Genomic DNA, 16,965 nt, shown 5'->3' with positions numbered 1-16,965 from the left:
ACCATTCAATCTCTTACTGATCTCTTCAATCATCACTGGGAAGCGGGTACGCTACCAGCAGACTGGAAGCACGCGGACATCATACTCATTCCGAAGCCAGGCAAACTCTCCAGCTTAGAAAATATGAGACCAATCTCACTGACCTCATGCCTAGGCAAGCTTCTGGAACATGTCATTCTGAACCGGCTTCAACCTTACCTAGAATCCAGCGACCTCTTTCCCGACACAATGTTCGGGTTCCGGCCCCATCTTTCTACCCACGACATCCTTCTTCAGCTGAAGGAACAAGTCCTTGAACACATCTCACCGCACAACACCGGAGCGATTTTAGCACTCGATCTCAAAGGCGCTTTTGACAATGTGGCTCACCATACCATCCTTACAAACCTAAGCCTCACGAACTGTGGTCGTAATACTTACAATTATATACGCGCCTTTCTAAGCAACCGCATGGCCACAATAGGCATTGGCTCACTCAGAACCCCGACGTTACCTACTCGCAACAAAGGAACCCCACAAGGTGCCGTTCTATCACCCACCCTTTTCAATATTGCTATGATGAAATTACCTGAGAAACTCAACGCAATACCAGGAATCAGGCATGCAATATACGCCGATGACATCACTATCTGGACCACCACTGGTTCCGAAGGAGAGAAACAAGACGCCCTTCAACAAGCGACCGACGCCGTCCAGCAATATGCAAAAACAAGTGGTCTCCGGTGCTCCCCCGAGAAGTCAGAACTATTAGTCGTTCGACAGAAATCACGAAGAAAACTCACTGAACTACCCCAAATCACACTCACCCTCGACGACAAAGAAATACCCACAGTAAACCGCGTCCGCATTCTAGGACTCCACATACAACAGGACGGCGGAGGCGCATACACCATCCAACGTCTCAAGCAGACCACCTTCCAAATCATGCGAATGGTCAGCCGTATCAGCACCAGACAATACGGACTGAAAGAAGACGACATAATACAGCTCGTCCGGGCCCTGATAATCAGCCGCATTGCCTACGCTGCCCCGTACTTGCCCCTCACTCCCAAGGAACTTGATCAATTAGACGTACTTCTTCGGAAAGCCTACAAGCAAGCGCTCGGCCTACCACCAGGAACAGCGACACTCAAGCTTGAAGCCCTAGGAGTCCATAATACTATAAGAGAAATTATAGACGCCCACCTCACAAGCCAACGAGATCGACTAGCCCTCACACCAACAGGAAGGACAGTCCTAGCGCGCCTAGGCTACCCCACACACGGCAAAGGCCACGAACAAGCAATTCATCTGGCCCCCAACTTCCGGGAACACATCAAGGTAGCCCCTATCCCCAGAAGCATGCACCCGGAACATCATGCCGATCGTCGCCAAGCTCGCGCAAAAACTCTACAGACAAAATATGGCAGTCTCCCCACCACACTATACACAGATGCCGCGCAGTACCCCCAAAAGGCAGCCATGACGGCCAGCGTTGTCGACTGTAACCTACAAGAGGTGGTCTCGATGACGGTCCGCACTGCCAGCGCCCTCGTAGCGGAGGAGACAGCCATCGCCTTGGCCATCACCTCTAGTCCGACCAACGAGTACGTCACAATCATTACTGACTCCCAGGCAGCTTGCCGTAGCTACGCGAGAGGCAGAATATCTTCAATAGCCCACCGACTCCTCAAACAAGCCTCCCAATTGCCGGACGTTGAAATAGTGTGGACTCCAGGACACGAGTCCCTCCGTGGAAATCAGCGTGCGCACGCTGTAGCCCGAGCTCATGCCTCCCGGGCGCCACAAGAGAGGGATACGGCCGCCTCCATGGAGCCCGTACCTTTACAATACAACGCCATACTACAACACCACAGATTGAACAGACGACAATACCCGCCTCCACACAAGACCCTCTCACGTGAAGACGCCGTAACATGGCGACAACTACAAACCAACACATACCCCCATCTAAGCAGACTACACGCAATACACCCTACACTATATTCATACAAGTGTCCCCTTTGTAATGATTACGCCTCCCTATATCACACCACATGGGCGTGCCCCAACGTGAAGGCGGCCCCGCAAATACCCAACCCCACACCCGAGCAGTGGGAGGCCGTGCTGACTAGTTCGGACCCTCGTAACCAGCAGCAACTGGTGCGGCGGGCCCGGGAGACAGCAAGAGCCGCAGGAGCCCTGGACTAAGGGCGCCTCCCGCACAAGCAGAAAGACACCTGCTTGTCCTTTCTTTTTAATAAATGTTTCTCCTCCTCCTCCTCCTCGAATAGTAACACCAACGACCCGCAGAAGATGTTTGTCTTGGTTTCGTTTGCAGCACAATATTATTGGTGAGCTAATTTGACATTGTTCTTCTTTCTTGAAAATTGTTCACGCAAATTTCGTTTCGTTTTCATTCATCTTCAATCAATTCTGCATGATTCCTCTTCTGTTTCTACTCCTTAACTATTATATCGTCTTCTATTTCTTTGTTTAATCGTATTTTATTTTAAATGTGCTGCCCGCTTCTTGGCCTGACCCCCTCGTATGCGCCAGAGTAGGAAGATCGCCGTAGACATCACCAAGAGGAGCTCCTCGTGGAACGTGCTCTCGCCACGCACGAGCCAGAAGAAGAAGCACGCGATCTCGCTCGCACGCAAGCGCGCACGCTTCGGCAAGGACCGAGAACAACGACCGAGAACTGTAGATATCCTTCACGCCTTCACAGTTCTTGAAGAGACTCCGGCGACCAAGAACCGTGTAGTTTCTACTACACCTGCCGCCTCCTCGAAGACCCTTTCCCAGACATGGTCGAGAAGAAGAAGCACAAGAGGTCTTCGGCGGCCACACACAACACGTTCGCCAGCGGTTTGACCGTCGCCGACAACGAGACCGCGATGGGCGCCGAGCCGACCAGTGGCGGCGGCACCGCCATGACGTCTCCCCGAGGAAACGCAGCGTCCTGGCCCACCTCTCCGCTGTCCCCAAAGGGACGGCCAACGGAGTCCTTCGCGGGCCGTGGCCTTACCACCACGCAGCAGGCAACCGTGGGCGCAACCACCGGTTCGGGTGGGCTGCTCGCCGACGACGCCGCAGCGGTTGCGTCCAACGCGTCGCCCCTGGACGAGATCCTCATCTTCGGCCACGGCAAGTTCCAGAGGCTCATCCTGCTCTGCACCCAGCTGGCCGTGTTCTGCACGGTGATCCACGTCGTGACCAGGGTGAACCTGGCGCGACCCGTGGAACACTGGTGCGGTCCGCCGCCGGCGTACGCCAACCTGCCGCCCGAGATGTGGAAGAACGCGAGCATCCCGCTCGAGGAGGACGGGTCGTACAGCAAGTGCGTCCGCTACGAGCCCCCCTTCGTCGCCGGCGGGGAAGAGAACGCATCCGCCTACCTGCGCCACCACCGCGGGACAGTGCCCTGCGACGCCGGCTGGAACTACGCTGTGAGTGGCATTTCGTGTGTCCGTGGTCCTGCCTGACTGTAGCTGTAGCGGGTCGGGAACGCGTGATAGCGACAAGTGAGACACCTGGCAGCCAACCGTAGGTTTCATCTTGAGAAACGTGTCAGTTTATTTAGCTTACGTGTGTTTGTACTGTTGAGGGCGCTGCCATGGGTCAGTCGCTTCGATGTTGAGGGCGCCGTGGGTCAGTCGCCGAGCTGTAGACAAGAGAACTTGTCTTTGTCGAGACATTTGACAGAAAAGTTAAGTCATCTAAGGGGCAAGTGGCCGTGTGGAAACATACTCAAAGGACCGCGAGGCGCGCCTTCTTCCCTTGTTTCCCTATGCACTTCGTTTATAGCTTCCCTGGCGTCCCGCTGTTGAGCACGAAATCACGGACTCAATTCCCCGTTGGCGGCTGTCGCAATTCACTGTGGGCGAAATACAAACACGCTTACCGTGCTTTGGTTGCACGTTATAAGGGATGCCAAGTTGTCAAAATCATTGCGCATCCCTCCACTATACGGTGGTTCTCTCTATAGGTCAGCTTCGGGACGCTAAAGCCCACAATTTAAAACGGTAAACTATTAGCTGGTTGGCTACATAGACACACCCTAAAAAGAGCAGCGCAGTATACGGAAATAACAAGAAAGGACGTCTCTCCTGTGCTGAATCTCTCATTCCGTATATACCACTTCTGCGCGCCCCGTTTGTCAAGACGCGCCCGCGATATATAGTTCTCATCTCAGGGGTGTGCATCAGCAGGCGTTTGGTGTGTTGAGACACCACGTGTCCGAGCACACGAGGGTTGGCCCCCTCCCGCCTTCTCCTTTCCTCTCTCTTCATCTTTTTCTCCTGTGAGAGACAGTTACGGCACTGCACTTATCCCTTCCATTACCATTAAAGTCACTTCACACACACAAGAATGATAGGTGTAACGTTAAGGGATAAGAGCTGATTGGGTGAGGGAACAAACGCGAGTCAGTGATATCTTTGTTGAAATCAAGAAAAAGAAATGGGGGGAGGGCATGGGCAGGACATGTAATGAGGAGGGAAGGTAACCGATGGTCATTAAGGGTTACGGACTGGATTCCAAGGGAAGGGAAGCGTAGCAGAGGGCGGCAGAAAGTTAGGTGGGCGGATGAGATTAAGAAGTTTGCAGGGACAACATGGCCACAATTAGTCCATGACCGGGGTAGTTGGAGAAGTATGGGAGAGGCCTTTGCCCTGCAGTGGGCGTAATCAGGCTGATGATGATGATGATGATGATGATGATGATGATGACGACGATGATGATGACACACATCTTTCATTCCGTGTACCACTTCTGCAGCGCGCCCGCTTTGCCAAGACACGCCCACGCTTTAGTTTCTCATCTCGACCACAAAGCGCGACGAGACTTGCAACCCCAATGCCCGCGCGCGCAGGCTTCTACGCGCAACTCGATCGTCGCCGAGTGGGACCTGGTGTGCCACCGGCGCTGGATCCTGTCGCTGCTGGCGACGTCCTACGCGGCCGGCGCCGTCGTGGTCACCCCGTTCTCGGGCGTCGCGGCCGACCGTCTGGGCCGGCGCCCCGTGCTCGGCGCCTCGCTGTTCGTGCTCCTCGTGGCCGGCATCGTGCTCGCGTTCGCGCGCACCCTGCTCGTGTTCGCCGCGCTGAGCTTCGTCGTGTCGGCGTCCGCCGGCAGCCTGCTCGTCATCTCGGTCGTGCTGCTCTTCGAGGTGACCGACTCGTCGCGCCGCGTGCTCTACTGCTGCGTCGCGCTCGCCGGGGGCCTGTCGGCGGCCAAGGTGTACGGCCAGCTGTTCTACGAGCTCGTCCAGGACTGGTCGCTGTTCCAGCTCATCAACATGATCCCGACGGCGCTTCTCATAGGTGCGACATACGGACTCCTTGCAGTGCGTTCAAAGGGGCTGGTTGGTTCATCTTTAGAATAACATCAGGAACAGCGCAACAAAGGAGGAGTGAGTAAAGAGAACAGGACAGCGCGCTCTGTCCTGTGCTCTTTACTCGCTCGTCCTGTGTTGCGCTGTCCTGTTTGTATTTTAAAGGACTTTTTTTCTAATTTCTAATGCGTAACCATTGGGAGTGGCAAAGTGGAAGAGAGGATATATATATATATATATATATATATATATATATATATATATATATATATATATATATATATATATATATATATATATATATATATATATTATATATATTATATATATATATAAAATGAAATGCAGATGTGTTCACGAACACATCTGCATTTCATTTCTTGTATATTCCAAAATGCGTGTCATGGACAATCATTTATAATGCGCAATGATAATGATTTATGATGCGCAGTGTATGGTCTAGTCAGTGTAGATAGCGCGCCCTCTGCTCGTGATACGGTGCCTTTAAAGCTGTGTATGTGTTGTCCATGCGTTACTGTACTCTGACGAAGGCTGGTCCACCAGCCGAAAACGTTAAGTAAAAGAAGTCTCCCAAAAAGTTCGTCGTCTCTTTCCTGTGTATGTTACGTCGGGTCCTGCGTGCTGAACTTTGAAGAAAACCCCTATATATATATATATATATATATATATATATATATATATATATATATATATATATATATATATATATATAAGCCGCCCCCCCCCCCGTGTTTGGCGTAAGGCCTTGAAGAATGAGGTTGTATGCTGGCTGCGTTTCTGCAGAGGTGAGAGTGTGCGTGACGTGCGTCGCTTGTGGTGGTGGTGCCTGTGTAACGTCGTCTCACGTCAGCTGTGGTACTTGTCTAACGTAAGCAACGGCTGGAATGGAGGCGGATTTTTTTTTTTTCGTTCAGAAGCGCTCTGAGGAGGCACTAAGACTGAAGTGTTCGCGAAAGATATAATTTTGCTTCGCGAAGCTAAGAAAACGCGTTACTGTACCAGTATAAAAAAAAGCTAAGGCGGACATTTGTATGTATAGCCTCATTATTCAAAAAGTGCATAAAATATTGTAAACATTGGGAGTGGCAAAGTAGAAGAGAGGTGTGTGTGCGTGTATATATATATATATATATATATATATATATATATATATATATATATATATATATATATATATATATATATATATATAAAATCATCATCGTAATCAGGCGAAGGGCCCCAGCGATTTCCAATTACCGCTGTCACGCGTTAGCCGACTCGAACACGCGCCTGCAAATTTCCAAAATTTCATCACCCCACCTAGTTATCTGCCCTCCTCGACTTCGCGCTTCCCTTTCTTTGCCATCTATTCTGTAACTCTAATGCTCCGCCGGTCATCTGCCCTGCGCATTACATAGCCTGCCCAGTTTCTTTTTTTTTTTTTCTCTGTCTCTCTATGTCGACTAGAACAACGGAATCGCTACGGCATCATCCACTAGAACCGACCAGTCGGCAGCACTAATCTTCGCCCGGACCTGGTCTTATCACCTGGGGAGGAAGCGATCTTCTACGACGTCTCTGCTGTGGCTTTCGACGGTCGCCCGAACGCCCTCGTCGATGCCCACAATGCAAAGATCACCAGAGAATAAACATTTTTATTGGGTGAATGCAGCTTTGGAGAGGCGTCCTCATTCCAGAATGCCTTGAGCTCGGGCCGCGTCCTGGGCCCTCGCAATCAGCCGTTGCTGATCCTCGAGGTCGGAGCTGGCCAAGGCTCTCTCCCAAAGCTCGTTAGTGGGGCAAGGGTTCGGAGGATTTAATGGTGCCGCTCTGCAACCCCCTACTATGTGCCTGAGGGACCCGGGCTCTGCGCAGAAGCAGCATTGCGGAGAGAATTGTGTAGGGTGTATGAGGTGATTTCTGGTTGGGTGGGGGAATGTATTAAACCTGTAGAGCTCGGAGGAATCGCTCCTGCTCTCTAGGTAGTGACTTGTGTGGGGGTGCATATGTTCTGCGGGTTAGCTTGTAGTGTTGTGTAAGATCACCAAATACACCCGCGCCTGCAGTGCGCCAGCACCTTGCTCTGATTCACACTGCTCTCTTCCCCTCTCTTAACGTTACGCCTAACGCACTGCGTTCCATCGCTTCTTGCGCGGTCGTTAACTTGTTCCCGAGCTTCTTTGCTAAGCTCCAAGTTTCTGCCCGATATGTTAACACCGGTAGAATGCATTGATAGTACACACTTTTCTTCTTTCTTTTTTTCGACGACATTGGTAATCTCCCAGACAGAATTTGGTAATACCTGTCACATGCACTCATATCAATTTTTATTCTTGTCTCTCTCTCTCTCTCTCTATATATATATATATATATATATATATATATATATATATATATATAGTCACATCATAAGAAACCAACAAACACTGACGCCAAGGAAAACATGGGGGAAGTTACTTGTGCTTGATAAATAAAATAAAGAAACGATAAATTAATGGAAATTAAAGTGGATGAAAAAAACAACTTGCCGCAGGTGGGAACCGAACCCACAACCTTCACATTTCGCGTGCGATGCTCTACCATATATATATCCCCAGATACTCATATATATATATATATATATATATATATATATATATATATATATATATATATATATATATATATATAAAATGCAATTGACGATGCTCTGCTCCCGACCACCGTCAGTTCCACTTCGCACTTCGAAGCGGCAGGATGTGTGTCGAGTAAACTATTGAAGAGCACTTTGCAATGTGGTGTACATCACGGATGCACCCGCCGTGGTTGCTCAGTGGCTATGGTGTTGGGCTGCTGAGCACGAGGTCGCGGGATCGAATCCCGGCCACGGCGACCGCATTTCGATGGGGGCGGAATGCGAAAACGCCCGTGTACTTAGATTTAGGTGCACGTTGAAGAGCCCCAGGTGATCGAAATTTCCGGAGTCCTCCACTACGGAGTGCCTCGTAATCAGAAAGTGGTTTTGGCACGTAAAACCCCATAATAATTATTATTATGGATGCGGGACCCAAAGGAGGTGCGGCGTCATGCTAACGTATTTCTCTCGCATTTGCCGCTAAATTGCCGCTGAATTTGTTCAATGCTTACCCCACCCACTTTCCTTGTAGGGGGTTGCACTTACGCCATCCAAGTGGACATAATGTATTACAACTAGAAAGGTGAAAAGCTACACTTTATCTAGATCCGCCATATCTCTCGCTTGTTGCTATAGCGACGGAAGAGAGGAGAGCAGTGAGACCGTCTGTAGTTCATCGCGAGCTGTCGGCCTAGCCTAGCCTAGCCTAACCTAACCTGACCCCATCGATGCGTACTAAATAATAATAATAATAATAATAATAATAATAATAATAATAATAATAATAATAATAATAATGCAAAAGAAATAAGCGCAAAAAAAAACTTTCCGACACCGGGAATCGAACCCGGGCCTCCTGGGTGAGAGCCAGGTATCCTAACCACTAGACCATGCCGGAGACAAGTTTCACCGTTTACTAGACTTTCACATAGAGTAAAAGCGCCTTAAAACTACAAAGCGGTGCATGCTTAGAGAACAGTGGGGCTGAGATCAAGCGCAAAAAAAAAAAAAAATTTTTTTTCTATGGGCCACAGGTTCTGGAGGACCATAGGAAACTGTGTGTAGGACAAGCGTGAATTTCGGCTATATTTTAAGGCTTGTGGCACTTGTAATCTGAAAAAAAAAAATTACTGTTTGTGTCGAAGAAGTTCAGATTAAAACTACGGATTTGAGAGCCTGTGTGGTGTCCGGGTTTCGGAGAGTATTCGGCTTTCCGGAAAATCCCCGCGCCTCATAATCTCTTGTGCTGACTTCACTAACATAAACAATGTTGGTTTTAAACTTTATTAACCCTACGCAGTAGACCATATTGTTCAAGATAAGTTGCCTCCGTAGTCAGCCAGTTGTAGATATAATTTTTTTTTTCCTACTGCGGCCTAAAATAGTCCAAGCAGGGTGGACAAAAATAATATAGCAATACAAACAAAACGAGCAACGTTAATCCAGGCGCAGTAATGCTATGTCGCAGTCTGATCATATATGCTTCAGTAAAAGAATTCCAGTCGATTATCGTCCACGAAAAATAAAAAGAACCTGAACAGGTCAATGCGTGCAAAATACGGAGTTAGCGCGGTTTGTTGTTGGCGTCGGGTGGACATGCTATGTATCAACGGTGATAAATATGGCGATGGACTTAAAGAGTCGTTTTTGTAAAGATGGGCGGGAAATTCTAGCCTAAAATGTTGCCCTCGTATACATCTAGTACGTGTATGTCCTCGGCTCCTATCAGTTGAGAGGGTGAGTCTAACGCGACAGACTTGTTAAACATAAACCCCACAGACTTCCTTTGATTTTGCTGCATTGAGCGTTACATTTAGTAAAACAAAAGGGGGTGGATTCCAGGTAATGCATGCGCATTTTGGTTTTGGCCTAAAAAAGGTGGAAGCACAGCACAGAAGTGTAACGTTAGCGGGAACAGTTTTAAGCTTGTTTTAGGACGCACGGCTTGACGAGAGGGGGTGAGCAAATATTACATACTACATGAAGATTCCAAGGGATAGGTTAGCAAAAATTTAATTCTGGGGTTTTACGTGCCAAAACCACAATCACACATTGCGAGGCTAACTGCAGGGGGGAACCTCGCATTAATTTTCACCGTCTGTAGAATCTTACTATAAAGGCACCTAAATACAAGTACACGGCCGTTTTTTTTTTCTTTTTTCTTTTTTTTTTCTTCGCCCCCGTCGAATTACAGCTGCCGTGGCCAAGGTGGAACCCATGACGTTGCATTTTGCAGTACAACGCCACAGCCACTAGCTAAAGCGGTGGATTGTATAGGTTAGCAGTAAGTGTCACAATTAAGTTACTTGTAATGGTAAAGGCCCCAATAGGTAAGCTTATGAAAGCAGTATACTTTTTTTTTTGCTAGTGATTAATGAAATGCACGGGCGCATTTGCTCGTGTTTAGTACCGGTCCCCCCAATTGTTTACACCATTCGTGTATATTGCGCCGAACTATCGTGTTGACGTAACTGCGATCGTTTGGATGAGTGATTAGTTTAAAAGAAAACACAGATACCAGCAAACAACCTATAGCTACTACACATGGGTTAACAAGATCAACAACGTCCTCAATATATAGAAAAGAAAGAGATAAAATGCCTAGCCCAACGCTGTTTCGTACACCAGATGTGACACAGTCCGGGCAGCAGACGGCTTACACCTGCGTATTGTTAGCGATTAGTAGACAAACTGAAATCCAACAAACAAGCAAAAAGAAACTGAAATGCCCATGAGTCTAAGCTTCAAGATTAACCTGCTCACAACCGGATTACAGAATTATTAGTAAGTTGTACATGCCGTGTATACTTCGTCACATTCCTTCCCCCGTACTGCCTGTCATGGGAAGCATATATCTCTACGGAGCACTAGATTCGCTCCAAACATCTCAGATCAAGTCACGTGTGTAAACCTAAGCGCGTATCTTCGCAGTAAAATCCTATAGTCGCCAAACGTGATTTCCGCAAGAATTTTCGTTTTTTCATGGGCGTGAACTGTTATCAGAACTCCCAGCGAGGATCTGTCTCATCTTGTCCCGGTTGATCACGTCTTCGCAGAAAGTCGGAACTGCAAAGGACAGAGAGGAAGGAGTCTACAGACATGACTTGTCTCTCTAGTCTGTATATATACGTACATAGGCCAGTCGCGCGGGTTGGTCCCTATTTTACCAGAGAGTGACTTGCACGCGCTCGCTGTACAACAACGTGTGTGTCCGACGTGTTTAGCCAGACAACTCGTAATCTTGTCTGTCGCTTACTTTTGTTTATAGGAGCCATGTACTTCGTCGAGGAGTCGCCGTGCTGGCTCCTGGCGACGCGCCGCTTCGGCCGGGTCTGCAAGGTGGTGCTGTCGGCGGCCGAGATGAACGGCGTCGATGTGGTGCGCGTCGCGAGGCGCCTGGACGAGATTCGCAAGAGCAAGAAGTCGAGGACGTCGACGACGTGCCTCAGTGCCTCCGACGAGGTATGCCGCGTCAGCTTACTTTTCCATCAAAACAACAACGACAACAACAAAAGAAAGTGACGTAACAAAATGGGGCAGAATGTACGCGACAAAGCTTGCAACTATACGAGGTAAGATGTACCGGGCAAGTTTGTGTACGTAATCAACTAAGATGCAAACCACAAACAAAAAAGAAATTCACTGACGATTCCGATACTCCCTAACGCGAAACTTCAAAGCGCAGCTCTATACGTGTTTTCATTTCGGAATATATTGGCTGGCGCGGACAATCTGTCTCGTGCGGCACGTCGCAAACGGAGCGAAGTGCGGTGAGACTGCCTCGTCATAATCTGGAGATCACGAGAGAAGCAGTGCGTGCCAAGTGGCGCGTGGGCGCGAGTCAGAGCGGCCGCCGCAGGCAGACGTCCGCTCATGCAGCGCTTTGTGTCCGTGCACAGACGACGCGGCGCTACTCTGGCGCCACCTCGGGGCCATCGTCGCCGAAAATCCCGTCTTGCGCGGCACTACGCTTTTTCTTCTCGCCCTCTCGACATACCTTCCTCCTCCACTTTCCGCCTCATGGTTCCGCTATTGTAGCACACTGCAGTTCTGCTGCACCCTCCTCCTCCGCTTTGCTCCTTCGCTATCGCCTTCTTTCACCTCCCGCTGCGTTCCGCGTTCGCTTTCATCCTTCGTTGTGCTCGTTCGTTCGGTCACGAGGGACAACGCCGACGCTCGCCGCAGCAAAGGGCGCCTAACAGCTGCGCGCTAAGAAAAATTGTGCAGGAACTCGTCAATGATCCTCAATGTAAGCGAATAGCCGAACGCTTTTAGAAAGCTGTTCGCTTTGTTAAAGAAATGTAGCGTTTGAAGGTGTACATTTGTGGCAGTGAGGACATTTAGGTAGCGCTTGTCGTTCCACGATGACTATCCAAATATGCGAATAGCCGAATCGCGCCTTGTGTGAAGAACGGACCGCAGCCGGGAACCTCTCTCGCGCTACCCTCTGGACACGCTGCACCATCTAGCAACATCGCCGCGAAGTCCGTGAGAAACTGCATGGCATCTGAGATCGCGTGACTTCTGGCACACGTGACTTCTGACACCTGTGGCGCGTCCGTGCTCATGAGCCGTGTACTTTAGCCGGGCTCCTCGGTCGCGCGGCTTTCCGGACACGCTGCGTCATCAAGCGGCGTGACCGCGAAGTCCGGATGTTGCCTCTGAGATCTGTGTCGCGACAGTCCGTGCGAACAGTTGGCTTGATCGTCAAATAGCCGAAAAGGGGTCTAATATTGCCAAGAATGGAGTTCACAATAAAAGTGCGCGGACAAGCCCTTGAAGCTCACTGGTCGCATTCTTGAAGCCTGCTAAGTACATGTGTATCGCGTGATGATTGCGGCATTGCTTCTGTGCTGGAGAATGCGCTTGGTACGCGTCATCTTGCGGCTTTTGCGAACACATTTCGCATAAGCGACACTGTGTGTCGCTCTTTTATTGCGAGAGTAATTATACGGACACTCCAGGCGAATTTCTGCCGTTGCCGTCGCCGTGATGTTCAGTATAAAGCCCAATGACGTTAACATCGTCGCCGCGCGCCGTATGCTGTATGTGTGAGTGAAAGCGTGCGAGGATGAGTCGGCGATGGTGCCTCAATATGGCGCGCGCAAGGCATCGGCGGGGGGGGGTAGTGCGTTCTACTCCGGCGACTGCTGAGTATCGCGTGGCCGCGCGAGCCCTACCTCGAAAGCGATCTGCGATGCACCGAGGGTTGATATAGCTTCCTGTGCGCTGTGCTTTCGTCGCTTAGTTCGCGTTGAAGCGACAGGCAGCACGAAGGTTAATTCGCTCACTGCTGCTGCCGCGCTTCCTCACTCCAGCGTTTTGACAGCGAGTTTCCGCGATCATCAAGCGAGACGCGTTCATGTTTGCCTGTGCGTGCGCGACACCATGCTTGTTAATTAGGTTGCTAAGCGAATGTTTGCAAGTTTATACTGCAGATATGCTATCCTTCCTTCGTATAATATTTGTTTACTAATTTTGCTATCGAAATCCATGCTTCGCCTTTCCAGCGAAACAGCAACTTCTCTTGCCTTGGTCTTTTCACGCTACAAGACGCTCACCATGATACGAAAGCAATCAGCCAAGCAGGCAAGCTATTTCAAAGTTCAGTTGTTAATCCAGCAATAGTCCTACGTGCTCCTTCCTTAAATATTTAAAGCCAATAAGTTTCTTGTTTTCGCCCGATTTCGTGGTTGATTGGTGGTCGGTGGTAAGGGGTCGGACTCGTCAAGGAAAACTTTCGTCCATTTGTTCATTCACTTGCTCATGTGTTCCTTCGCTCACTCGCTCGCTCACTCGTTTGTTCGTTAGGACTATTCACTTATATTGGCAATCATTGTGGCTGGCTTCTGCACAATTTCGATCTTACAGTTCCGTGGCATAGAACCTGCTAAAATGTCACAGCAGTTGCTCAAATCATATGAACATTCGCAGCGAATTTTTGCCGTTGGCTTCACCCTGAGGTACCCCACAAAGTCCAGGTGCAATAAGATCATAGTGTCCAGTGTTGGAGATCACTTGATAAAGAACGCGAAAGCGGGGGTGGTCGAGCAAGCACTAAAGTGCACAGGTGATCGATCGCCCGTCTATTCATCTAGCCCGGCTGCGGTTGCGCATGGCTGTCCGCGCGGTTAGTGCACATACTGCCCGCGCCCTCTACTAGAGGTCATTTCCGGCTGGTGCAAAAATTGGGCGAGCCGAGATGGCTGGCGCCTGCATGTGCGCTGTCTTCCCACACACCTATTGCTGGAGGACGCGCAAGGACACGTTAGAGTGAGGTGCAGCAGAGGCGATCGTTCACATCTATTCGCGCTCTTTGTCACGCCAACATTGTGACGGCAAATGTTCGTGTTCGTCGAGGCGCGATCGGTTCATGTTTTCCTGTGCGCGCGTGACACCACTATGTGTTAATTTAATTAGTAATAGAACCTGTACTGCAATTTATACGGCTGATGAACTGGGAACACTATAGTTCGTGTAGCTGTTAAGTACTTTGCTATTTCTATGGTGTTCGGCTGCTATGCGCGAGGCCGCGGGATCGAATCCCGGCCACGGCGGCCGCATTTCGATGGGGGAGAAAACATCCATGTACTTAGATTTAGGTGCACGTTAAAGAAACCCAGGTGGTCCAACAGCGTCGCTCATAATCAGATCGTGGGTCTGGCATGTAAAACCGGGTAATTTTTTTATTTGCCATCACCACCAATGCTCCCTTTCAGGCGACGATGTTTTCTTAAATTGTTTTTTTTTTTTACGCACGAGTGGTTAATCCGACGCACGTCGATCGCTTTGACCCCCAGGCGTCGCCGGTCGCGCTTCTGACCAACCCAGACCTGCGCGCCGGGACGATGGTGGCCTTCGGCTGCTGGTTCCTGACGATAGCCGCCTTCTACACGCTGCGACTGAGCCACGAGGACCACGCCGCGTACTACGCCCTCATGGCGCTCGAGCTGCCTGCCGCGATCGCCAACGTCCTGCTCATGCGGCGGAAGGGACGACGCCTCTCCGTCGCGGTCAGCATGATCGCGCTCGGCTTTCTCGTGGCGGCCCTGGGGACGATCTCGTTCCTCCTGCCCGGCAAGTGTCGCGAGGTCGTATTATCCGGGTATTCGCACGGCGCACTTTTGATCGCGATCAAGCCTGATCCGGATCTAACTTCTCGATCGGTTGCGATTGGTTCCCTTGCGCAAGGTGCGCGAGGGAGCCAATCGCGATCGAGAATTTCGCATCCGGGTCTGGCTTGATCCCGATCGAGAGTGGTCGCATGACAACGGTCTTATAGACTGCAAACCGGGGACAAGCGCGCGCAACGAAACCATTGTTCTTGCCATGTCGAAAAGCCAGGCTTAATTATGTTCCGACCTACGGCCGTGAACAGCGTTTGCGCTTGGTGAATGCTTGGGACGTTGACCACTTTTCATGGGAGCGTCGTGTGTTAGCTCCTCTTAGCGGAATCGGAAGCCAAGGCTGGCAACACAGAGGGGGAGAGATGGCGGCCGCGAAGGAAGGCAGTCGTCACGCTGTTGTGAACTCCTTTTTTTCTTTTATGTATCTATTAAAGAGCGCCCTTCTTTAAAAATGTATGTCTGTGAAGCAATTCCTAACACTCCATCCAGGCACGGAGCAATTAGAGAGGGACGCCGTGAGCGATCGAGTTTTGGGGTCTACGGCAAGATTTGTTCTCGCGTGTATCACCAAAGAGCAAAATTATTTGATCTGTGTTCGTAGATTACCATTCCACACACACAAAAGAAAGAAAAGGCCACTCGAACTGCGAGAAGACTCGTGGAAAACCGGAAAAGACGCGAGAATGAAACGCGGGAGGTGACGTATACTTAAGATTATCGCGCCAACGCGCCGTGACGTCACGGATTGATGCCGTCTGCTCGTTCATAGTTGAGCTGTGTGTTTGAATGGATGTGATTCGTATAACATCCATTGTCAAAGTCCATGAAATATGCACAAGTATCTTACAGAAATAACCATTATACGCTCATTTTTCTAGTCGTTTTAATGTCTGCCGTAATCCGTCGAAAGAATCCCAAGAGCTTTGCGGAAAGATGATTAAATAAAAAAAAAGTTTTTACCACCTCTCAGCCAATTCGCTCTTGCTAAAACAAAAGGAATGCTGCTCCCAGAGAAAGCGATCGCTCCCCACTCGCTATGCGATTGACCATTGGCCTCCAAGATCTCACCGTCACACCTACCGCACAGGAGAACCTGCCTTGGTGCAATCTCGGAGGCCACGTATTCATCAACACCCTGTCAGTTTCTCCTCCTCTCTACTGGATGGCGCTGAAGTCGGCGCCTGCTTCGTTTTGTAGCGCGTCGTCGTCACAGTCGCAGAGGGTGTCTTGGTTTTAAATTTACTGTTCTGGCGTACTCCAAGGGCGATTTCTCACTCGCACCAGTCGCTGGTTTGTCAGTTACCATCACGTCGTGCACTCTAGCCTAAGGAGCAGCGGCCACCCCATGATGGGATGGCCTACTCAGAACTTTCTGCATCTCCAGGTTGGTGCGAAGAAACGGAAAGAGCCATCGTGTGGTGCTGCACATGCGGATTTCGCGATTCGCATTTCGTACTAAGCGTAGTCCAGCGCACGGGTACTTCGAATCATTCGGCATGAAATCCGTGCACTTGTGATCGGGAAGACGAAAAAAACAAACAAACATCGAATAAAGCGATTTCGTTATAACGAGGTGCTAGCCTATTGATCGCACTCGCTAAAACAGCCGCTCGCCTACATACGCTAAACACGCAGAAAACCAGCGCGACCACAGCTGGCTGCAGTACATCGAAGGCGCCGTGCAGGTCGCAGCTGTCCTGGCCGTCGACCTGACAACCATCAGCCTCTGCGTCATCACGGTCGAGATGTACCCGACCGTGCTGCGGGGCAGCGGCATATCGTTCGGCTTCACGTGCGGGCGTTTCGGCGCCCTCGCGGCAGCGGCCACCGGCGCCGCCCACTCCCGCCGGGGGAGGGGGACCAAGTTCGCCGCCGCCTCGCTGCTGTTGGTGGGTTTCGGCGCG

General features: G+C 50.2%; 2 protein-coding genes and 1 non-coding gene across 3 annotated transcripts in view; 1 reads left to right on the top strand and 2 right to left on the bottom strand.

The window, feature by feature from the left end:
• Nucleotides 1–16,965, bottom strand: part of LOC142588103 (retinol dehydrogenase 14-like) — a 169,166-nt gene that overhangs the window by 41,476 nt on the left and 110,725 nt on the right. The gene's annotated exons all lie outside the window — the stretch shown is intronic.
• LOC142588102 (solute carrier family 22 member 7-like) lies at nucleotides 2,550–15,494 on the top strand. The gene is made up of 4 exons (XM_075699568.1): nucleotides 2,550–3,431; nucleotides 4,856–5,306; nucleotides 11,203–11,396; nucleotides 14,735–15,494. The coding sequence occupies exons 1-4, from the start codon at nucleotides 2,790–2,792 to the stop codon at nucleotides 15,176–15,178; spliced, it is 1,731 nt and encodes a 576-aa protein (XP_075555683.1). The 5' UTR covers nucleotides 2,550–2,789; the 3' UTR covers nucleotides 15,179–15,494.
• On the bottom strand, nucleotides 8,761–8,832 carry TRNAE-CUC (transfer RNA glutamic acid (anticodon CUC)). The gene has a single exon. It is a non-coding gene; the product is annotated as a tRNA-Glu (tRNA).

Source organism: Dermacentor variabilis, chromosome 7 (assembly GCF_050947875.1).
Source record: "Dermacentor variabilis isolate Ectoservices chromosome 7, ASM5094787v1, whole genome shotgun sequence".
NCBI classification, from domain to species: Eukaryota; Metazoa; Arthropoda; class Arachnida; order Ixodida; family Ixodidae; genus Dermacentor; species Dermacentor variabilis.
The sequence above is the reverse complement of the archived record's forward strand: the minus strand, read 5'-3'. Positions and strand labels throughout refer to the sequence as shown.

Bases quoted from the DNA above. Each gene is read 5' to 3' on its own strand.
- LOC142588102 (XM_075699568.1), top strand. From the start codon at position 2,790: ATGGTCGAGAAGAAGAAGCACAAGAGGTCTTCGGCGGCCACACACAAC. The intron at 3,432-4,855 runs GTGAGTGGCATT...CCGCGCGCGCAG, and splicing joins ACGCCGGCTGGAACTACGCT to GCTTCTACGCGCAACTCGAT. The intron at 11,397-14,734 runs GTATGCCGCGTC...TTTGACCCCCAG, and splicing joins GCCTCAGTGCCTCCGACGAG to GCGTCGCCGGTCGCGCTTCT.